Source organism: Emydura macquarii, unplaced genomic scaffold (genome assembly GCF_026122565.2).
Source record: "Emydura macquarii macquarii isolate MOO-44397 ecotype Brisbane River unplaced genomic scaffold, CSIRO-AGI_Emac_v2 contig_2432, whole genome shotgun sequence".
In the NCBI taxonomy this organism is placed as follows: Eukaryota; Metazoa; Chordata; order Testudines; family Chelidae; genus Emydura; species Emydura macquarii.
In genome coordinates, this window is record NW_027132569.1 from 1,312,825 (window position 1) to 1,336,105 (window position 23,281).

General features: G+C 41.4%; 1 protein-coding gene across 1 annotated transcript in view; it reads left to right on the forward strand.

The window, feature by feature from the left end:
* Positions 1–573: 573 nt before the first annotated feature.
* Positions 574–23,281, forward strand: part of FKBP9 (FKBP prolyl isomerase 9) — a 31,084-nt gene continuing 8,376 nt past the window's right edge. Inside the window, exons 1-8 of the mRNA XM_067562487.1 lie at positions 574–1,339; positions 9,986–10,131; positions 11,433–11,622; positions 13,096–13,241; positions 14,761–14,950; positions 17,940–18,085; positions 19,387–19,573; positions 19,789–19,934. Coding sequence (XP_067418588.1) covers positions 1,086–1,339; positions 9,986–10,131; positions 11,433–11,622; positions 13,096–13,241; positions 14,761–14,950; positions 17,940–18,085; positions 19,387–19,573; positions 19,789–19,934 — 1,405 coding nt within the window. The 5' untranslated portion in view covers positions 574–1,085. The remainder of the gene's footprint in view (positions 1,340–9,985; positions 10,132–11,432; positions 11,623–13,095; positions 13,242–14,760; positions 14,951–17,939; positions 18,086–19,386; positions 19,574–19,788; positions 19,935–23,281) is intronic.

The window sequence follows — 23,281 nt, forward strand, 5'->3', positions numbered from 1 at the left end:
CAATCCTGCAAACACACATGAACATGCTTATCTTTACCAATATGAGTCATACCACTGACTACCAACAATGCATAATGTTAAACTTGGGCATAAGTGTTTGCAGGATCAGAGTGTTAGTGGTATGAGAAAAGGACTGGCCTTAATTCAGATTCCAGTTTTGACAGTTACTGCTGTGGTCTTTGTCAAATCTCTTAATCTCTCTGCCTCAGTCTCCATAACTGTTTAAAAAACTAGGGATTGTAACATTTACCTAGCTCAAAGTAATGTTCTGAGGATTAGCTAGTGTTTATAACGGAATCTGAAGTTGAAAAGCACTATTCCAGGGGCAAGTACTATTAAAAATATTGCAATATATTTATGGGGGGATGATTGTAAATGCATTTTTTTTAATTTTTAATTTTCAGGTTTTTTAACAATGCAAGAACTAAATGGGGTCTAATGCATGAATACATTTTGGAGACAAAGGAAGGTTATAATCACTCGTTCAATCTAGTAATTAAAATTGTATGGTGGAGGCGTTAAAAAACCAAACCGAACCCTTGATCGAAAGCCTGAAAGAAGCAAAGGAAGAGGCGGTGGGGAGAGCAGCACGGAGCTGAAATCAGAATCAGCGCCACGTAGCACCATGTGCGTGCCGCGCAGGCCTTTCGCGTCTCATCTGAAGGGTCCTGGGGAGGATGAGCTGAACTGCGTGGTTTCTCTTCTCCCTCCCTCCCTTTTCCCCTGGACTTTGAGGCCTGAATTCTGGCCTGTTTCCACTAGAGTTAGCGAAACTTACCAACCAAAAATAACTTGGGCTGGCTGGAGCCTAGCGCCTATAAAAGAACCAACTAACTCCAGCTGCAGCTTGAGCCGCCGTACACAGACCACCCTGCCCGCCCCTTGGCTCCTGTCTCCTCCCTCTTGGATGGAGGGGGTTGGGATTTTTTTTCCTCATCCACCACGTTTGCAAATTTTGCAGCAGCAGCGGTGGGACTGGCCGGCCGCGCGGCGCTCGGGGAGGCCGGGGATCGCTCGCAGGGCCCCTCAGGCTCCAACTCTCCGCCCCCGGTCCCTCCGTCCTGCCTTGCCCTCCCTCTTACTGCATGGAGGGCTGGAGGATGTTGCCCAGGCGGTGGAGGCACCGCTGCTGCTCGCTGCTGCTGCCCGCCCTGCTAGTGAGCTGGGTCGCGTGCCAGGCCCCGCCGGTGCCGGCCGGGGAGCAGCCCTGGGACGGGCAGGACGTGCACATCGAGCGCAGCTTCGCGCCGGAGCAGTGTCCGCGCACGGTGCGCAGCGGGGACTTCGTGCGCTACCACTACCACGGCACCTTCCCCGACGGCAGCAAGTTCGATTCCAGGTACCGCCAGGCCGGGCCGCCTGCCACTCGGGGTGGGGGAGGTGAGCGGTATATGGGGAGAGGAGGGGTTAGAGGGGAGTGTCTGTATGTGGGGGGAGCCCTTGAGAGTTTGTAGAGGGGTCTGGGTGGGTTATCTGGGGGTGCCAGAGGATGATGGGGGTAGGTGTGAGATACCTTGGGCGTGCCTGGGGATGATGAAGGGGGTTGGGGAGGGTTATGTTGGGGGTGCAAGGGGATATGTGGGGGAAGGAGCTCAGATGGGTTCTTTTTGTGGGGTTGAAGTGGGGGCCCTTGGACCCCAAGAATTAATTCCCTTAGGGGAACAGACCCAGTCTGGTATCCTGTGTCTAATAGAGGGTAGTATCAGATGCTTCAAAGAGAGGCACAAGCTGCCCACTGAGCAGGCAATTGTGGAATCAGCTCCCTGTTCCTGGAAGGAAAGTTTCTCCTTCGCCCTGGTCAGGAATATGCCCTGAAGAGTGAGGTTAATATCCTGGATAACACTTATTACTTTCTGTCTGATAAAAGTATGTGTTTGGAGAGCTTTAGGGCGAGTGCCGGGTTTTGGAGAGGGTGGTTTCCAGATGAGAGTGGGCCGGGGCGCCGGAGGGTTGCCTTGGATGGCGGTAGTTTTAATTCATTTTCCCTCATCCCCTGGATCATATGAAGTCATAAGTCTTTCTGCACTGCAAAAAGGTGTGAGAGCCAGGTGGAAATATGAGACTATTATTTGTACATGTATATAAACTATATACAACATATATTTTTAATGGTTTCCAATTATTTCTGGTTATGGCTGGGGAAATGCCCCTGAAATGTGAAGTGGATAGATGGATGGGAACTGGCCCATTGCAGTGAATGAGGATCCACCGTCTTGGGAGCATATGGGTGACTGTCCCAAGGCTGCTGCGCGCTTTGTGTTTGCTAAAGGAACCATGGCAATGTCTTTTTTTCCAAGCCCCTTCTGGGCTTGTACTTAGAGCATTTTGCTTAAGAGCAGGCAGAACTAGAAAACCAGACAGAAATGCAATTAACTTTCTAAACCAGGAATGTGTCTCTCACAGTCAGTCGCTATTTAATCACCCCTTCTCTTTTTCCACAAGGTATGTTCCTTTTTTCTGTGCCCCCCATCTTAGACCCAAATTTATTATTTCCTAATTATTATTGTTAAATATTTACAACAAAAATGTGAAAACTAGCAACCTGAGTTTGCTTAGAAAACTTCATGTATCTTAATCTCGAGATTTTCCCTGTTGCTTTCCTGGTGATCTGAAGCCCCAAATAAGAGGTTCGAAACACTGAGAGATACTCATTCTACCATTTTGCTGGTTTTCTTTTCCCTCTAACCTCCTGGCTCATTCATTGCAACAGATGAAACTTTTCTACTCAGAAGAGAAAAACAAAAAACAATTTAAATTAATCATAATCATCTTCCTCATACTTCATGGAAAATCTTATAGATATAGGGAAATGCCTGTCCTTGACAGTAAACCAGACTCTACCTGATGTAGTTAACTGTACTCCACTAGTCATTTTACAAGCTGTTCATTGAACAAAATGCATGGTATGATAAATGAAGGATCAAGCCATCTTGCTTGATGTATATCTTTGGACAGGGAATAACATAATAAAAACAATGTATTCAGTGGTAACCCATTTTTGTTTTGGAAGAACAAAAGTCTTTGATGTAATTTTAGAACAAGCCAAGACAGGACTTTGGCTGTGCAATTTTAAAATATATGTAATTGGCTAGGTGTGCAGAAAAGTCCATTCCAGCTTTGTATAGCTATCCACTAGGGCCTCAATCTGACAATGAGCTTGGGTGAAACACCTTAGCCTTGGGTGAAGCTCCAGGTGGAAAGCAAGGTTCCACCTGCACAGAGCTCATTGCAGGATCAGGGTCGAAAGAGGTTTTACGCAGACCTATTTCTGGGGACTGAATTCTCTTTTGTAAATTCTTTGGGGCAGGAAAAGTCTCTTACTAAGGGTATGTTTATATGTGAACTGGGGGGTGTGATTCCCAGCTTGAGGTGACAGACCCCTGCTAACTCTGATTGAGCTACTGTGCTAAAAATAGAGAGTAGACACAGCGGCAAGATGGGCTATCTTCTCCAAATATGCAGCCATCAGACACTCTAGGCATGTACTCAGGGCAGCTAGGCCTTCCATCCCTACAGCTACACTCTAGTTTTAGTGTGTTAGTTTAATCAGAGCTAGTGCAGGTGTGTTGCCTCAAACTGGGAATTACACCCCCAGTTTGAAGCATAGACCTACCCTATGTGTTTGTATAATGCCCAACACAGTAAAACCCCAAACCTGCCTAGGGCCTCTGGGTGCTATTTTAAAACAACTAATAAACAATATTAATGAAAAGCAACAATCCATGTAGGAACATGTCTGACAGAAATTAATGTAAAAATTAATCAGGTCTGTTTGTCTGTAATTGTCTTTGTCTGTTGTTCTGCTCTAGATTGCAGTTTGTAGTGATTTACATTTTTTACTGCTTACTAATTTACTGTTTGAGTAATTTAAAAAGTAAATATCTGACTGTCAAGTTAGCGATTATAGAAATTGAATTTTTTTATTATAGATGAGATTATTTGAAGACATTATTTAAGGTTTTTCATAATACCTGTGGTGCTCATGCTTACAGCATAGGAAATAAAGATTGATTGAATCAAATGTATACTTATGATTTATGTATTACAAAGTTTATATTATGCTTCTTATAGTTGCTAGCTAGTTTTTTAAATTAAAGGTGCAAGAAAAGACTACACTAGTGGAAACAGAGCAAATAATATTCAAGAACTGATTTGATACTGCATTATAAAAGGCCTCTGTAGCCTAAATAGAGGCAGGCTTTGGATAACTGAGGTCAGTTTGTTTTAGCTGCTTCAGTGCTGAAAACTTTCATGAAACTTGGAAGCTTTTACTGTACAGCTCTTTCCAAGTAAGGTCTCCTTGCTACAAATCACATTTTTGTAAAGACTTGTAAAATGTATTGCAAGAAGTAACTGTTACACTCTATTTTTAAAAAACAGAATTAATGTCATTTTGTTTCTTATTCAAGTAAGTCTGCTTATTTCCATGGCCAGATAAATAATTTGGATTTTTAGGTCTGGACTTAACTACAGGGTACTGAAGAAATAAAACAAGTGCCATCTATGTAAGTTGTCAGTAAAATTAGTCGTGCAGAGCTGTTTTGGTTTGGTATAGTTTTGCTCTGTTCCACTATAGATACAAATATTTTATATACTGTAGATTTGTTTTAAATGCATAGTAGATTTTTGTGTTTTACTGTAATTGATCCTTGACATAGGCATACATTCCTGGTGAATGCTTTGTGAGCAATTGGCAAAGTATGACAAGTACTGATTTCTCGCTTATTCAGAATCTTTAATATATAAATTTGAAATCTTATTAATTCGGTGCTTGTAGATATAACAACATTTGCTATAAACTTGCTTACATTGTTTTCCAACATAAGTTCTGTAGAAATTTCTGGAAATATTATTGTTTGGTAAAAAGCGAACGGTGTGTGTCAAGTGATGTCTGCTTTAAGAAAAGTTATTGGCTTTTGCAAAATGGTGGAGTCAACAGGGAGATCTCGTTCACAAGCAGTTTAGGAATTCTAGGCCTGGGGCTAGTAGGAGCCTCAGTGTGTTATGGAAGTGATGTACACAGTCTCTGAAAGTAAATTCCTGACTTCATTTCTCTAACAATATCCACCTACTGGCTGGTTTTTAGAATGCTACTTGCAGGCTGAAAGGAGGACATAGCATCTTTAAAAAAAAAATTTTTTTTTTAATATTCTTGTTATCTGAAGAAAAAGACTGGAAGACAACATAAAGGCTTTGAAATGACAGGGAAGCAATGTATGCATATATAAGATGGGGAATGTTTCAGAGACTTTACTGCCTTCCTGTTAGGTTTGTGTGTTCACATTTTCCTTTAACAAATATAAGTGCAATATCTATTCTTTCAAATAAATTGAGCTGAATTTCTACATCAAAGCAAGTACTTGTATTTGAATTTAATGTGGTTAAGCTTTTACTGGCCAGGTTTATACTGTTAGGGAGTAGTCTCATATTTACCGTGCAGTCATGATCATTTTATGAAAAACTTTATTATAATTCAAGTATTAGGCTTGTTACTCCAAACACTCATACAATCATCCCATTGAAAGATCAGTTCCCAATATATATCACATTCTTGGAACTGGCAAACTTGATGTATAAAGCCAGGTGTCTACATTTTTTGATGTTCGCCTAAATCTTAATATCAAAGAAGTGAGCATGGAGGAGAAAAATTTCACTAATTGGCACATCTTACAGTTAGCACCAAAAATAGTTCCCCTTCCTCCCCCCTTCTCAGGAAAGATGTAAGTAATAGCAGCAATGAAGTCTCATGTTACTAAGGCTTCATTATTTTTCACAATATACTACAATGCACTTACCACTATTTTTTTGAAGTGTTATAAAATTAAACTACTCTTGTCAAAATAAATGAACGAAGTATATTATGTGGTACATTTGCCTTGCTTTTTAAAACTGTTTACATTGTTTAATTCAGTAATTTTGCAGTAGATTCCCTCCCGCCCCCGTCATTGGTGTGAATTAGCAAAATAAAATTGTAGTCTGAGGCCATGTCTACACTGCCTAGTGAAGTTGACTTACTTTGTCGACTTTCAGCAGCCGATTTTTAGAAGTCGCAGTAGCGTGTATACACTACGCTGTTTGCGCAGATCTCCTGCGTTTACACTGAGCACTCTTAATTCAAATTGCAAAGCAGTGCAATGTGGGTAGCTATCCCACAGTGCAACTAGCCGCGGTGGCTGTTGGGACGAGTGTCGTCGTCCCATGATGCAATGTTACTTCCCCCTCCTTCCTCACCCCCTCCCCCCGAAACAAACAGGAAAAGTATTTTTGCGCCGTTTTTTTACTCCCCATGCTTGCCATTGCTGCAGAGACGTGGAGCCAGCTCAACTCTGCACTATTGTTGTGAGCGTTACAAATACATCTCAGCTTATCATCGAGTATTTCCAAAGTAGATCAAGAAGCCGAAGCACACACAACAGCGATGCCACTGAGGCTGCCCTGCTACAAGCCATTGAGCAGAACAATTCCTGATTGCTGCAGGCTGTAATGAATCATCTGCATTCCATGGAGTGCCAGTTCTGGTGCAGGGAAACAAGCACAGACTGGTGGGAGCACATCGTTATGCAGCTGTGGGATGATGACCAGTGGCTGCAAAACTTCATATGTGAAAGGCAACTTTCTTGGAACTGTGCTTGGAGCTGGCCCCGTCCCTGAAGCGCGTGAATACTCGCTTGAGACAAACTCTGACGGTGGAGAAGAGAGTCGCCATCGCTCTGTGGAAGCTGGCAACCCCAGACTGTTACCACTCGGTTGGGAATCAATTCGGAGTTGGTAAATCTACAGTGGGCATTGCCGTGATTCAAGTATGTAGGGCCATCAATAGACTTCTTCTATGAAGGATAGTGACTTTGGGAAATGTGCAGGACATAGTGGAGGGGTTTGCCATGATGGGCTTCCCAAACTGCAGAGGGGACCATTGATGGGACACACATCCCTATCTTAGTGCTTGCCCAGCTAGCAACCGAGTACATAAACCACAAGGGGTACTTTTCCATGGTCCTGCAGGGACTTGTGGATCACAGGGATCATTTCACCGACATGTATGTGGGGTGGTCTGGGAAGGTGCATGACGTGCGCATATTTCATAATTCAGGGCTGTTCTCTAATATGCAGGCGGGCACTTTTTTCCCAGACCAAAAAATTCAAATTGGGGGTGTGGAAATGCCCATAGTGATCCTGGGGGATCCTGCTTACCCCTTGCTCCCTTGGCTAATGAAGCCATAAACCGGTCACCTTGACAGCTACAAGTAGTGTTTTAGTAAGAGGTTAAGAAGTTGCAGAATGGTTGTAGAATGTGCCTTTGGGTGTTTAAAGGGTAGATGGAGGAGTCTCCTCACTAGGCTGGACATGACTGAGAAGAACCTCCCTTCTGTGATATCTGCGTGCTGTGTTCTTCATAATGTGTGTGAAGCGAAGAGTGAGAGGTTCCCCCAGGGTTGGGCTGTGGAGGCAGAAAGACTGGCCGCCAATTATGAGCAGCCAGATGCCAGCACTACGCTGAGAGCGAACCGCGGAGCACTTTGCATTAGGGAAGCTTTGAAAACCAGGTTCTGCAATGAGATACAGGACTGATTTCTGTTCCTGTATGTTGTTTGCCTTTGGTGAACCCTCCTCCCCCATCGATATCTGTACCCGCCAAATTCCTCCAGAACAAGATATGATTTAATAAAGAAACGTGTTGAAATGATGCAAAAGTTTATTTATGAACATTCAAGTCATAGGGGAAGGGGGGGAGTGTTCATTCACTGTCTCAAGAGGTAGGGTGGTAGCTTGCTGGCCAGCTGTCCGCATGGCTGCCGCTGCTTTCTGCTTGCCTCCACCAAGGTGGAGGTGAGCATGTACTGCAGCCTGGCCAGTCTCCTCAGAGACTGGCTTGGGGCGGGGGAGGGGGCGGGCATCAAAGCCCTTGGTGGTGGAGCATTATGGAGGGGCTGCAGCATGACTTTGTCCTTCCTCCGCTCCTCCTGAAGCTCCACAGCATGTCTGCCTGGTCCCGCATGATTCGCAGCGTCTCCTGTGTGGTACTGCGATCATGCTCCATCATTTCTCTGTGAGTCTCCCTGTCCATGTCCTATTCTGGGACAAGGCGAGCCGCCACGCTCTTTGCTCTGTCTCTGCGGCTGCTGAGGCGTTCATGAGCTTGCAAAACCTGTCATCTCTTGGTTTGTTTGTTTTTTTTCCTCTTTCAAATCTGCGATAGTCTTTCCGCAGCATTTCTTGAGGGTGGGGCCAAGGCTGAGGTGTCTACAGAATGAAAAAAAAAATAACAAGGTAGCCACTGTTAGCAGAGTGAAGAAAATGATACAACTGCAGCCGTGGTGGTGGTGGTGGTGGGGGTCTCTGCTGGTATTTTAAACCCTTACATAAAGGAACTGTGGAGAGCGTAGGGGAGGGAGTCTCTGCAGGTATTTTAAACATGCGCGGTGTGTCCTTACAGAGAGGCACTGCGGACAGTGGGAGGCGGGGGGAAGTTTCTGGTGTTATTTTAAACCTTTACAGAGAGGAACTGTGGAGAGCGTGGGTGGGGGTGGGGCGGGAAGTCTCTGCTTAAAACACAGATTTGCTGGAGGCAGTGGGGTACCAGCAGTGTTCCGCCGTGATGCGGGCTCCCTTGATTGCAGCAAAGTATCCTACCATGGAGGGAGGAACAAGGCAGCCCTCCCCTGAAAACTTTTGTGAAGGATAACAGATTACATACATGAAAGTTTCTGTGAGATATCAAATGATGATAAACGTAGCATTTCTCATCACATAAATAAACTGTTCCCTGGGTAACTCCCCTGTACAGTCACTGAAATGCCTGAAATCTCCTTGCCTCTTCCCTTTCCCCCGCCCCACCAATGTAAAAGGACAGAACTGCTAAGAAGAAAAAACACTCACCAGATGTGCCTTCCATGGGATCATTAGTGCTGTCCTGTGTGCTGATGGACTGCTCTGCGGTCAGGAATATGTCCTGACTTTCAGGGAGAACGGACAGCATGCTTTCATGCACCCTGCTCTCCTCAGCCTCCTCCTTTGTCCTCATTGTTCATGGACTGTGACCTAGTGGAGGTATCGATGCTGTGGAGTGGCACCGTGGTGGGATCACCACCGAGAATTGCATGCACCTCATCGTAGAAGTGGCATGTTTTGGGTGAGGAGCCAGAATGGCTGTTAGCTTCCCTGGCTTTCTGATATGAGTAATGCAGCTCCTTGATCTTCACACGGCACTGCTGAGCGTCCCTCTTGTATCCCTTCTCCCGCATGCCCTGGGATATCTTCCCATAAATGTCCAGATTCCTTTTGCTGCCTCTGAGCTGAGCCAGAATGGACTCCTCGCCCCACAGCCCGATGAGATCTAGGACCTCTGGTCGACTCCATGCTGGAGCACGTTTGGGCTTTGCAGTAGCCATGCGGAGTACAGTGACTAAGCTCTCTCCATGCTGGCAGCACAGGAAATGAAAATTCAAATCTTCCTGGGGCTCGCGGAGAGGGGACATGTGCTGGTAGCATGACCACAGAGCAGCACAGCACGACTGTCCAGAGCGGTCAAAACGGGGCATTGTGGGATACCTTCCGGAGGTCAATAAATTCGATTTCAGTGAAGTTCGATTTAGGCGCTACGCCACTTGCAGAGGTGGTTTTATTAAATCGATTTTTGAGGCGACTTAATTCGAATTAACAATAGGGCCAGTGTAGATGCAGGTGTATGTACCTACGTCGCCAGGCCAGGCCTGAGGTTTGTGTGAAGACAACTGGCGCATCATTAGGAAGTATGTGTGAGGGAGAACAGGCTGAGATTGCATTGGGGTCAAATGAAGGAGTGATGTTTAGGAGGTGCTTGCATTTGTATATGCCAGTTTTCCATAGCAGGTGTGTCTAAATAAAGGTGAATCTTCTAACTGGGTGAGCTTGGAACAAAATAAATTTAAACTAGGGCAAGAGATAGACACAGAGCAGTTTGTAAATAATCCATTCATGCTTTTTCTCTCTCCCTTCCTCTTGTTAGCTATGACAGGGGTTCCACGTTCAATGTATTTGTGGGAAAAGGCCAGCTTATTGCAGGGATGGACAAAGCTCTGGTTGGAATGTGTGTGAACGAGAGACGTTTCGTGAAAATTCCACCCAAGCTTGCCTATGGCAGTGAAGGAGTTTGTAAGTACAGCACCATGTTTATAAATAATTTGGTTGCATAGGATGTAGGAGATTTAATTAAGTGGATAAAAGTTGTAAAAAAGAATTTAAAAATTGCACCTGATTTTATTTTATTTTTATGGAGGGGGGACGGTTTTCCGATACCTACCACTCAGTGTTAGATAATTAAAATGCAGAGTCTTCACTATGAAGTCCAGGGCTAATGCCACGGTAATAAGACAACTTCATTCTGCAGACTTTGCTATACACACAAAGACAATACTGCACCTTTTTATTTCTGGGTCATTTTTGTTTGGAAAGTTATATCCACAACCATAAAGGCTAGAAAATTATTCTAAAAATTAGGGTTTAGCTTAAAAATCAAATTTTTGCCTGAATTTTGTTTTTATGCACTATTTTTACAAGTAACACCTATGTTTACCATAACTGGAAAAGATGAGAGAGAGGCTTTTATCTTGCAGTCAGTTAAACATACGCTTAACTTTTAAGCATGTAAACATTCCCATTGACTTCAGTGGGAACACTCAGCTTCAGGATCAGGGCCAATATATTTTTCTCTGTTTTTTCAGATTTGACAGCACTTCATATATTGTCAATTTCTCCCTGTTTGTGTGGTTTTTCACACAAAAATAGGAGAGAGGAGAATATTTAAATAGAAAAAAGAAAATGTTGAAAAATCACAAAAATTGACAGAAGACTCAGGGCCAGTGTACTACCTGAAGTGACTTAACTTTTTAAAATTTTTTTTTAATTGACTAGATTTCAAATTGACTGTGTCCTTATAAATTTCAGTAGAATATAATAATTAAGACCTCAGGTTCCTCAAAGAAAGCTTTTTACTCACTGCTCATGTGTAAAATTTTCAAGCCCCAAATGGAGGAGAATAATTTAGGAGTATCAAACAGTTGCTTGTGGTCTGATCTTATAAAGTATTAAGTACTCTCATCTCTTGCAAAGTGGAAGAGTGGAAGTCAATAGGAGTGGAAGTCAATAGGAGTTCAGGGTGCTCAGCAACTTGCTGGATTGGATCTTTATCAAATATTTAATTTTGTTCCCTGCTTTGTTATCCTTGAGGTATAATTACAGCCATTCAGTAAATATAAGAAGTAAACAGTATAAAGGCATAAGACTATAAATAAGTATAATGACTATTGTTGGTCACCTTCTTTGGAAAACTTCTTTGTGGGTGATAGATATGTGATGCACTCAGTGGCCCAGGTAAACTTAGATGGTTTTACAATAGTTTGGTGCCTTATAAAGGAATAGGATGATAATTATTTGAACTTTTTTTGTGTTCGCAGCTGGTGTAATCCCCCCAAATGCAGTGCTTCATTTTGATGTACTTCTGATAGATCTCTGGAATTCTGAAGATGAGGTGCAGGTTCAAACTTATTTCAAGCCTGAAAAATGTACTCGGACAATCCAGGTGTCTGACTTTGTAAGATACCATTACAATGGAACTTTCTTGGATGGAACTCTGTTTGACTCAAGGTATGGAGTTAATACTTTTCTGTAGCTTTGTTCTGGGCTATTTAAAGGAGGCTTTTTCCTTCCTTCCTTTCTTTCTTCCCCCCCCCCCCCCCCAAAAAAAAAAAAAAAAAAAGGATAATATAATATAATGTTAATTGCTACACTGTGAAACCAAGAGGAGGCATTTGCAAGACTATTAAAGTAGCCTGGCTTCTGAAGAGTTGTACACATTTGTCTAGGCTAGGGGATTATATACATGTAGTACTGTCTCAAACCAATAATAGTGATATCTTATTACTCCATGCAAATGAGGCTGCTTTGGCCCCTTTCGCTCCCCATGCTGACGTTATTATATAATAAAATGAATAGTTTTGGTAACAATTTTACTATTGATATTTATATATATGATGTTAGTTTTATGTACAAAATTGTTAAAGAAAATAAATATCTCCATTTCTAAAATTCTAAAATAAATATCTCCATTTCTAAAATTCCTCAGTAGGCAGGCAGCCTGCGTTCTTCACTGGGGTTTCATGGAGGGTATTATTTTATTAATAGTCAGGGACATCATAGTGAATGGGAATCGGAGACCATGGCAGGTCTGGAAGTTGTTGTGGGTGGGGATTGGGTAGGGATATGTTCTAAATTTAGTAATATTTTGATCCTATTTTTTTAGGTTAGTTATTTGGAACTTAAAATATGGGTTTGGCTTGGTCAAGGCCCTCTGGTTCTGAACTATCCTTTTGGGAAACCTTCCAATGTGTTGCTTCCCAACAGGGGATCTGCCTGGAGTATTGGCAGAACTTTGTGTGAAGTGTGTGCAGTGACTGGCAGGCAGGCTCTGGCTAGTGCAATTAATTCCATGCTTCCAAGAGCCAAACCTAAATTTCACTTAAAAATGAAAGAGAAATTTTGTCCTGACAATGTCTTATAAAATCTAGGCTATTCATAAATAGTTTGATTAGTAAAGTTAAGGCTTCCACCCAAGCTTATTTTTAGTGTTTTCGAGTGCACTTGCTTGTATATGTATGTACCAGCATCCTCTATGGGATCCAATGTCAGACTTGCTCAAGTGTGTGTGAGATTCTTCCCTTCTAAAGGCTTGTACTACAAATGATGTAATATAACGAAGGGTAAAATATTCACAGGTGCCTAAATCCTATTTAGAAAACTGAATGACACATGTAAAATCCTAAATCTGACTATAAGATTAGCCTTCAAAATCACTTTTGAAAATGAATGTAAACTTCTAAATCATTTAAGCACTTTGGAAAATGTTACCCAGAGTGTCTCTGTTAACTCAAGTTGTATATGCCTGTGTTTTTGGAACAGAAAGTTGTAAGTTGTATTTCTTGTGCCAAGCGTTCAGTGAACTCTTGTTACTGATTGTGATGCCCATTTGTGTGTGGCTTTTGGTTATTAATTTTCCTTTTTTTTTGATTGGTTCTGTGATATTAGATTTTTCTTTTTAATTCTTTTTTTTAAAATTTTTAGCCACAATCGGATGAGAACTTACGACACTTATGTGGGAATTGGATGGCTGATTCCTGGTATGGACAAGGGTCTCCTGGGAATGTGTGTAGGAGAAAAGCGCATCATCACAATACCACCTTACCTAGCATATGGAGAAGAAGGAGATGGTAAAAGCAGCCCCTCTTTTCTTCCCAAATCCTCCATATTCTAACACAAACATTTGAATTACATAGTTGGTATTGTGAACACAGCACTATTTCAAATTTATATACAGATGGAAAATACTTTTAAAAAATTAATTCAGAATGTGGCTTATCAGCAAAGTACGGGTATTTTTCTCTTTCATAAATAGTAGGCTGGTTTATTGACAGATGGATGCTTAGCATTGGCTAAATTGTAGTATATAACACACACATATGCTGAAGTTCAATTTCTTTGCGGATAATTTTTTCTATGAAGACTATACTCCATATTCTTTTTAAACTGGAAGTCAGGTGCTCCCTCATTTCTTCCAGATAACTGCCACAGCGATTTGAATTCTCTTAAATAAATGGCAAGTCATTTTAGAGTTCCCAGTTTGTCTTTCTTGTTGCTAGTTTCAATAATAACAGTCCATGTTAAGCTGTTTCCTGGACTCCACTCACATAGGTATCTGAGCCAACATCTGTGAATCCATGACCATTCCCATCATCGATGGTAAAGAATCATCAGTGTTACTTCACAATATATCCCAGATCAGTTCTGGAATAGCCCTCCTGGATCAGACCCAAGGTCGGTCTTGGCCAATATCCTCTGTCTGCCAGTGACCAGTACCAGATACTTCAAAGGAAGTGCAAGAACGCTCCAGTAGGCAGATATGGGGTACCTGAGCTTGAATAGTTAGAAATTGGCTCTAGCCCTGAAGCATGATATTTAATATCCCTTCTCTAATTTTTATAATAATTAATTGTTATATTATTATTTATTGATAATATATACATTGTGATAACTCTGTTTATTCTTGTTATCCATATAAATAGCCAATCTCTCTTTGAATCTTGCTTGACTTCAAAGACTCCCTTTGACAATGTGTTCCATGCATTGTGTGAATAAGCATTTCCTTTTATCATTGCTGAATTTGCTGCTGTTTAATTTGAGTGACCTCCTGTTCTTGTCTTATGGGACAGGGAGAACAGAAGTTCCAGTATACCTTCTCTATCCCATTTGTTGTTACATATACCCTCAAAAGTATGGTGGAAATGCTCACTAATACAGAAACACTGGTCAGATGCATACACTGTACATAGACTTCTGCTGTCTTTAACTGGAGAGACTATATTTTGGATGATCAGGTGTTCTCACAATGGGAGAAGTATAAATATACCTACAATAAATAAAATAAAATAATGGAATTCAAAGAATTACAGGACAACACCCCTCTTCTCTCTCCCCATCCCTCTTCCTCTGGTGGAGCATGACTGGAAGCAGATTTGGCTAAGTGGTGATGGGGTGGCCATAATTCTGCGGTACTCTTTTTCTTCATTGTCCTAATAGCCAAATCCGCTTATTTGGGAGAAGGCTGGGATGTGAAAACAAAGTGAAATATAAATAATAATATCATGGAAAAAGACTGACCAAAAAGTTGAGTTCTTTCTAGAACTATTTTACTCTGACTTAATTATTGCTTCTTTACCATCTCACATGTAGGTAAAGAGATTCCTGGTCAGGCTTCCCTGGTCTTCGATGTGGCTCTGCTAGATCTTCATAACCCAAAAGATGGCATCACAATTGAGAACCAACAAGTGCCTGAATCCTGTGAGCGAAAAAGCCAGAAAGGAGACTTTCTCAGATATCACTATAATGGTACACTGCTGGATGGCACATTGTTTGATTCCAGGTAACCAAACTACTAGACATTACATGGATAGAGCGCTGGACTGGGACTCAGGAGACATGGGTTCTATTCCTGGCTCTGCCACTGGCCTGCTGGGTAACCTTTGGCAAATCACTTCCCCTCTCTGTGCCTCAGTTTCTCCTGCTGTATGTAAAATGAGGGTAATATTGACCTCCTTTGTAAAGTGCCTTCAGCTCTGGTGATGAAAAGCGGTATATAAGAGCCTGCTATTATTATTATGATTACTTCCATTCTATACATGTACACTATATATATATGGGGCTTCTTATAAAACTTTCATAAGTAGTTTTAGTGGGTAGGAATGCTTTGGAATTTTTCCCATTTCTACCATTTGTAAATTGTGTGGGATTTGTGGGTTTCAGGTAGTAGTAGGGAGCCAGGGGAGAGGTCTGTGTGTGTGTTTCGCCTTATCAGAAGTAATTCAAAACTTTGAGCGTGTCAGTGGAATTAAGAGGCGTTGTTCATGGTTTATATTGCAGTAATGCTTAAGACATTACCTGAGGTTAGGGCTCCACTGGACTAGGTGCTCTGTATACACATAGAAGAAGACAGCCTTTGCCTCAAAGAGTTTACCGTCTAAACAGACAAGATTGGCAAAGGGTGGAAGAAAAGAAATATTATCTCCGTTTTACAGTTGGAGAACTGAGGCACAGAGAGATTAAGTGACTTGCTCAAGATTACATGAGACGTCTTTTTGGCAGAGCCAGGAATTGAACCCACATCTTTTAGTCCTAGTTCTGTGCCTTAACCACAAGATCATCCATCTTCCCTACGTGAGAACTCTGCACCTTGCAGAAACAGATCCTTAAAAAAAATACAAAAACAATAACAAAATCTCTATGATAAAGAAAATGTAAGCATGGATCAGTTCATATTTAATAAGATTAATCTGTGTCCAGGAACACTTCAACCTATAAAGCCATGTGGGGAAAAATATGTGTAAGGTTAAGTTATCTAGAAATTTTGTTTTAAACCTGCCACTAACAGCTAAAAAGAATTGCAATGAAACCATTATAGAATAAATAGTGTAATACTAATTTATGCTTCTATAGCTTCTTTTATCTAAGGATCTCAAAGTGCTTTCCAATATAAATTAATAATATCTTCCCTATGGGGAAGATTAATGGTGAACTGAGATACAGAGAGATTGAGAGTCATAAGTTAGTGACAGATGTGGGACTAGAATGTTGAAGTCCTGAATTGCATATCCCCACCCTAAAGTACACTGTAGAGCAGGGGTGTCAAACTCCTTTGCTATGGCGGGCCAGATTTGAATTAAATGTACTTCAAGTGGGCCATACATACCATAAATCGAAATAGTAGGCACTTTTGGAGCGCTGTGTCTTGTGCACACAGCGCTCCACGCGCTGCCGCCAGAGTACACAGATCTCGTGGCAGCACGCGATGCCGCGAGATCTCATGGCCTCGTACTCTCTGGCAGCAGTGTGCGACGCCGCCAGAGAGTACAACGCCGCGAGATGTCGCAGCAGCGCATGCTGCCTCTAGGGGCCGGACCAAAAAGGTTGGCGGGCCATATCCGGCCCGCGGGCCGGATGTTTGACACCCCTGCATAGAGCTTAAGCATAGCATAGAAACTGTCAATGTTTTTCTCCTCTCATAAAAATGTAAACTGATGTCTTATCTTTTCTGTAGTAACTCCCAGTTTTTGAAAATTTCCTTAGCATTTATATCTTGGTCATTGTGAATTAATAGTGAGAGATGCTGTGTAACCACATGCATCTGAATAGTTGTACATCATATTACAGAGCTGACAAATGTTCATTATAAAATTTCTTCATTAAAATGGCATGTATTCTTAAAATGCCACCCCTCCAATTTCCTGCAGAAGTTACAAATAAAGACGATATCTTACATGTCTGAAGTATTAGACTCCAATTCATTAGCCTTTCAAAAGGAGCCAGCCAGGGGAGACTTTTCCCACTGGCATAAGGAAGGAGTGAGGCTAGGAGTAGGAGATGTGTGTTAGAGATGGGACTGTAGTAATTGCCTCTACAACTATTCTAGGCAATTCTGAGTTGCAGGGCTGCAGCCATGGTTGCCTAAATTACACCAGGGGTTGCACTGGCTCCCAACCAGTCCAGAATCTCAGGGCCTTACGGTGGCTTAAAATCACCTTTGCGCTCCCTCTCTTGGGCTGTGTGTGTACTCGGCCTCCAAGAGGTGCAGCATGCAATAGCATCTTTTGTGGTAGGTTCTCTTTAGTAACAGAGATGTTGGGCCAAATGCTTGGGTTTGGCCTTATGTTGTTTGGCCAATAGTTTAGGGGAGAGAGAGATTACCTGCATTTCCTTGCTATGATCTTGTTGGAGCTTATTCATCTCTCCATTCCTCTTAGTAGAGGAAGCTATTGATAGCAGTCTCCCAGATACCAATTGATTCTAACAGTAGTTATTCATTGCTGTTGCTGCAAAATGAGACAGTATGAAGGATGTCTGTTGAAAATGCACCTTTATTAATAAAAAAAGTACCTTTATTAATAAAAACGGATTAATGCAGTGCTTGAACTGAGGGGGAATTAAAGGAGAACACTTACTTTTAGTAAAATAGTTTAATATACATAAGGAGAGAAATCAAGGGAGGTAATTCTTGACTTTTAATATTAACCTTTCGTCTCCTGCAGAGATGTTTTTGCAAAAAGTTTTTTCACAGCCAGGGTCCCTCAATATCGGTTGAAGCACCATAAATAAGCAATACATGCATCTGTGACTGAGCATCTGTGACTGAGCCAGCTTCATGGCCACGTGATGGGCTTTGTGCTACTCCAGCGATAGAAAACAATTATATCTGGATTTAACTGGTTTTAAAAGAATGTTAAAATTACACAGAACAATTTTAAAAATTACAGTCACAAAGTGGGAAGAGGAAACACACAAATGTAGGCTTGCTGTAGTACTAGATAAGTTACAAAACTGCTGATAATAGTGTCACTAAAGCAAAATATTTTCTATAGCTATTCCCGGAACCAAACATATGACACCTACATTGGGAAAGGTTATGTGATTGCAGGGATGGATGAAGGTTTGCTTGGTGTATGCATTGGGGAAAAGAGAAGAATAATAATTCCACCTCATCTTGGATATGGAGAAGAAGGAAGAGGTGAGGTCAACTTTTATTTCAATACAGTCCTTCATAAGAAGCAATGCTTTCTTTGCTCTTTAGAGCAATTCAAACTAGTTAATCTTTGAAGTGTTTATCACTCTCTTTTGGTATTCAAAAGGTGTGTGTATTAATATAGTACTAAAAGGGTGTAAAAGTGGCAGAGGCCCAGAGTTTTCAAAATGATTTTAGTTAGCTAGATATGCTTGTACACAGTCTCAGTTGTATGAGTGTAGGTAGGGACATGAACAATTATTTGGATAATCTATGGTTCAGACAAATGGGGACTACTGGGGCCAGGAGTCTGCCAGTTTAAAAACTCTGCAGTGAGAGCCTGTTTCCTGTAGATCTTGATAAACTGTGTGTGCTAAAGGACTTCTGTGTGTTAAGTTTTCTCCCCATTCCTTCCACAGCCACAAGTTTTGTGGACACCTAAGCTGCTTCTGTAAACTGTGGATGCATGTAACAACAAAGTATGTGTGTATGTATAACATACAATTAGAATTTCTTTGTGAAAATTCACTGACCTCTATGAAGGGTAGTGCTAGAGCATGGTTATGTTAGTTTCTCTAGTCAATCACAGTTGTGTGCTTGTGTTTTAAAATGCCTTCCTCAGTACATAAACCATTATTTTCAATAAGAAACTTTTTAGGAAATGTTTCATTTTTGTGACAGCATTCCACTGTGCTGATTGGGAATTAGACTCATAGCAAAGAAACCCATTGGTGGCTGTGGATGCATCTGCGCTCTTGGCAACACAATCACACGATACTTTGGGTGTGAGGAAAAGTAAACACTTGTCAGGACTTTTCAAGCAGTTTAACCTTTTTATGCTGCTATTCAGTGGCCAGTGTGTGGAGGAAGTGTTGACGTTCTGTTACAATTTTGCTGTTTTAATAGTGACTTGGTATGTGCGGCACCAATCAAGTGGTTAAGTTGGTCACAGGTAATGTAAACTTCCAGCTTCACTGTGCTATTAAAAACGTGAAGTAGAGTGCATAGTTTTAAAATCTGACTTATGGAAATGTTTTCCTTAATTCCTGAACTGACTGTTTAATATACTGCCTTTTCATTGGTGTCCTCTGCATTTTAAGTGTCTTACATTAGAAGCATCTTGTATCTATGTTGTGTGCAGAGGTGACTCAATGCTTTAATCCTGAGAAATGTAAACTGAAACAAAGAACAAAATCACTCCATAGAAGACACAGCATTTTATATATTCTCACTGTGTGCAATATGAGGTCAGTATGTACCTGTGTAGATGCCGTTTGTTTCTCCTTATATGATTGCTTACTATTTAGGAAAGATTCCAGGATCTGCAGTACTGGTTTTTGACATCCACGTGATTGACTTCCATAACCCTTTGGATTCTGTCAACATTACTACTCATTACAAACCTTCCAACTGCACAGTATTGAGTAAGAAAGGGGATTACTTGAAGTACCACTATAACGCTTCACTCCTGGATGGCACTTTGTTAGATTCGACGTAAGTACGGTACTTGCCATATGAAATATTCCATATAACTATGAAAGCGAGCATCAAAATGAATAGCATACAAAGCAATGACACCACTTGACTGTTTAGAAGCACATAACATTAAGGGTAAACTTGATTTTGGCCATGAAGGGACTTTGATATAGAAAATGTACTGTTGGAGTGATAATTTGGAAGTAGTGAAAATTCTTTGTTTTATTTTTCAGGGTTAGTCTTGGCAAAACGTATAATATAGTTCTGGGATCTGGACAGGTTGTATTGGGGATGGACATGGGTCTTAGAGATATGTGCGTTGGAGAGAGACGAACAGTTATCATTCCGCCCCATCTTGGTTATGGAGAAGCTGGTGTTGGTAAGTAAATTAAACCTAATAAACAACTGCTGGTGTAAATTATTACCTCCTGAGTGACTGAAGTATGTGTGTTATTAGTCTTGTTTTTATTATTTCCTGGGCAGAAGGGTAGGAGTGGCTTGAAAATTTAAGGAAAAATACTATTTTTAATCATTTTGTTGGTTATTTTACATTTTAAAAATTATCTAACAGTGTTAAAGTGCTCTCTTGGGAACTTTTCCATGTCAGTAATTTAACCAAAAAGCGTTTGGTTGAAATAAACTTTCCACCTTTAATAATATGGCTTTGAAAATGTGACATTCTGGCCAGTGTGCTGATTGCCATCGTACACCACTGAGCACCTCCATGTTGTTGCCGTAAAACAGTAGGGGGTCGGGATCGTTCCTTAAGAGGGACTTTACCCTGCCGTATCTAGTCACCGGTCAGAGAGGCTGACGCGAATAACTCAAGCAGTCAGGGTCTTCTTCCAAAACAAACTGTGTGAATTTATTAGATGACAAACAAACAAAACCACAACTATTGTAACGTAACAGTGGGGATAAACCCCAGGTCCCAAAACCAACAAAGCAACCCGTGGAACTCCAAAGTTCGTACGTAGCTCACGATTAGTTCTTCTCCCAAGATCAGTGGGTGTTGGTCCCGATCTGGTGAATCGTCTGCTTCTCCTCTTGGTCTGCAGCTCATCTGCTTCAGTCCCAGGTCCGCAGGCTGATGGTAATACTTTCTCTCTCCCCAGGCCTCTGGTCACAATAGTACTCTCACCTAACCACGTCTGCAGGACAGCAGCAGCCTTCAGGCGCTCAGAGATCTTTTATTCCCCTGGATCTTGCAGTCCTAAACCAGTCATGATCTAGGCTTTTTCCCGCCTTTTATATTTGCACATGGTACCATATTTCTGCACTCGGCACTACAGCCTTTGCATACCACCCTTCTGGATGGTGCACACGACACTAAAGTTTGGCTGTTGTTGGGCAAGTTATTCCACTTGGCACCGTGCCAGCCACTCATTGCACCCGTGGTCTTGTTTGACTCCATTTTGAAACAATATGTAGTTGGCCTTACTTATGCCCTGGGGATTTCATGGGAACTATATACAGGTATCAAATACTTCACACATTTTCCTTAACAATGTTGTCAGGAATGTTGCTTTGTCTTAATGAAATGCTGTAGGCACGAAGAGCTAGATTCACAAAGTGGCTTAGGCACCCAACTGCTAGTTGACTGAGGAGCTCCCAGGTGAGTACACTAACCCCAGGGCCAAATGTTCTGAGGGAGCTCCTTATCCTCCATTGTTTCTTGCAAGAAATATCTTAGGCACCTGACTCCAGGAGATGGTTCACAGCTGTGAATCCCAACAATATATACACACCTTCCTGCAGTCTGGATTTAGGCTCATTACTCTCTGAAAGGGGCGGGGCTCGGTGCACACCCCCCTTTCCTTCGCCTCTCCCGTTGGTTAGGTGATTCCCACTCAGTGTGCTGCCCCTTGTGAATCTCATTCTTGGGTGCCTGTCTCTTCCCATTCATTGTATAGGCAGCCTAGGTGCTGAACCCAGACTCTGTGAATCCCAGTCATTTTTCTATGGTGCCTAAAAGTTGGGCATTATGGTGCTGCTTGTCATATTGAACATCTAAGTCTCTTTGTGAATCTAGCCCTACGTACATAAAGTTTTATGCTTTATAGGAAACTACGGTATTTCCTCATGTATAAGACGCACCTTTTTTCGAAAAATTTGGGGTCTAAAAACTGGGTGCATCTTATACAGTGGTACTTACCGGTGATGTACCGTAATACATTTATTTTAAAATTTCGGGCCCCAAAATTAAGGTGCGTCTTATACATGGGAGCATCTTATACATGGGGAAATACGGTAGGTAAGATGCACTTTGATAAATTAGAAAATGTAAAGATCAGAACATTGGAGCTATAAAAAATAAATTGAAATGAAGAAGTGGTAAAATACAAAACGTAGGGGTATTTTTACTCATTTTATTTAAGGAATTTCTAGAGGATTAGTTTCTAACTAATGATAAAATAAAAATTAGCTTAAGTAACTGAAGAAAATTATATCTATATTTTGGAAATGATGCAAATAAGCATATTACCCAGACTAGGGTACCTGTTCCAAACTCTTTCCATTTCTATTTTGCCACACACATTGTTCAAGACTGGTAAAGGAGTGTTTGTTTGATGATTTTGTAGTTGGCCTACACTTTCTCTTGCAAGTGTGCATAGTCTCATTGGAGTCCCTGTAGATGCATGGGATAGAGTTTATATACAGGAGGAACTTTGTGGGATTGAGACTTTAAATTGGAATTATAAGGCTCCAAGAATTATATATAAAACATAGAAATGTCAGAGGACTTTCAGTTCCCAGTACATGGAGTTATTAGTGGCCTGTGCAATTAAAGAACTTGGGGAATGGTGTCCTAATGATATTAAACTCTAGGTTCTGATTAACAGGATGCCTTACCACAGCTCATTCTGAATTTGTTGATTTGGATTCCTAAAGAACAGAGACCGCTTCTCTGTTGCATAAAGATTCAATATCAGGCATCACACCGAGTTTAATATAGAATAAGTATGAGAGATTAATTAAACACCTCTTTGTACGTGAATCCAAGATAATCACTATAACATTATTAATGGAAAAAAACCACTATAATGTATTTAAAAATTTTACAAAATTCTGTATCAATGTATTTGTCACTATTGAGATTACATTGGATATATGGTCTGGAATAAATGCTAGCATGATTTTGACTATATTGGAATTTTCTTAGCTATCTGGTGGGACTCCTTTATTCATTTTGGAACAGAAGTTGCTTTTTGATTTTTTTTCTTTTCTTTTTTTAAATGATATCAGACACATTCAACTTCCTCAATGAAGAGTCCCAGTGGAGGGAATATACCAGACAACAAAGACAACCTTGTAGCTAGAAGCTATATGCAGTTGCCATATACTTGGGGGGAAAATAGGGGAAAGAGTCTATCTTTTTGTTTTTAGTAATACAAATTAGGGACATGATTATTATGGAAAGGTTTTCTTTTATATTAAGTGTTGTGACGGGGCTACCGGAGGGTGGTAGAAGGGCGCTACGTTAGCCCAAGAATGATCAAAGCCCTGTTCCCCTAGCAGCTGCCCAAGGCTCCCTCCAGGCTAATCAGGGTCAGCTGAGGCCAGAGCCAGCTGGGATCAATTAGGTCAGCTGAGGCCAGAGCCAGCTGGTTCCCATTAAGCACTGCCAGGGAGCAGATATTCCCTGCCAGCCAGGCAGGGTGCTCTGGGAGTTTGGAGTTTGGAGAAGGAGCAGGAACTTGGGAGTTTGGAGAAGGAGAAGGAGAA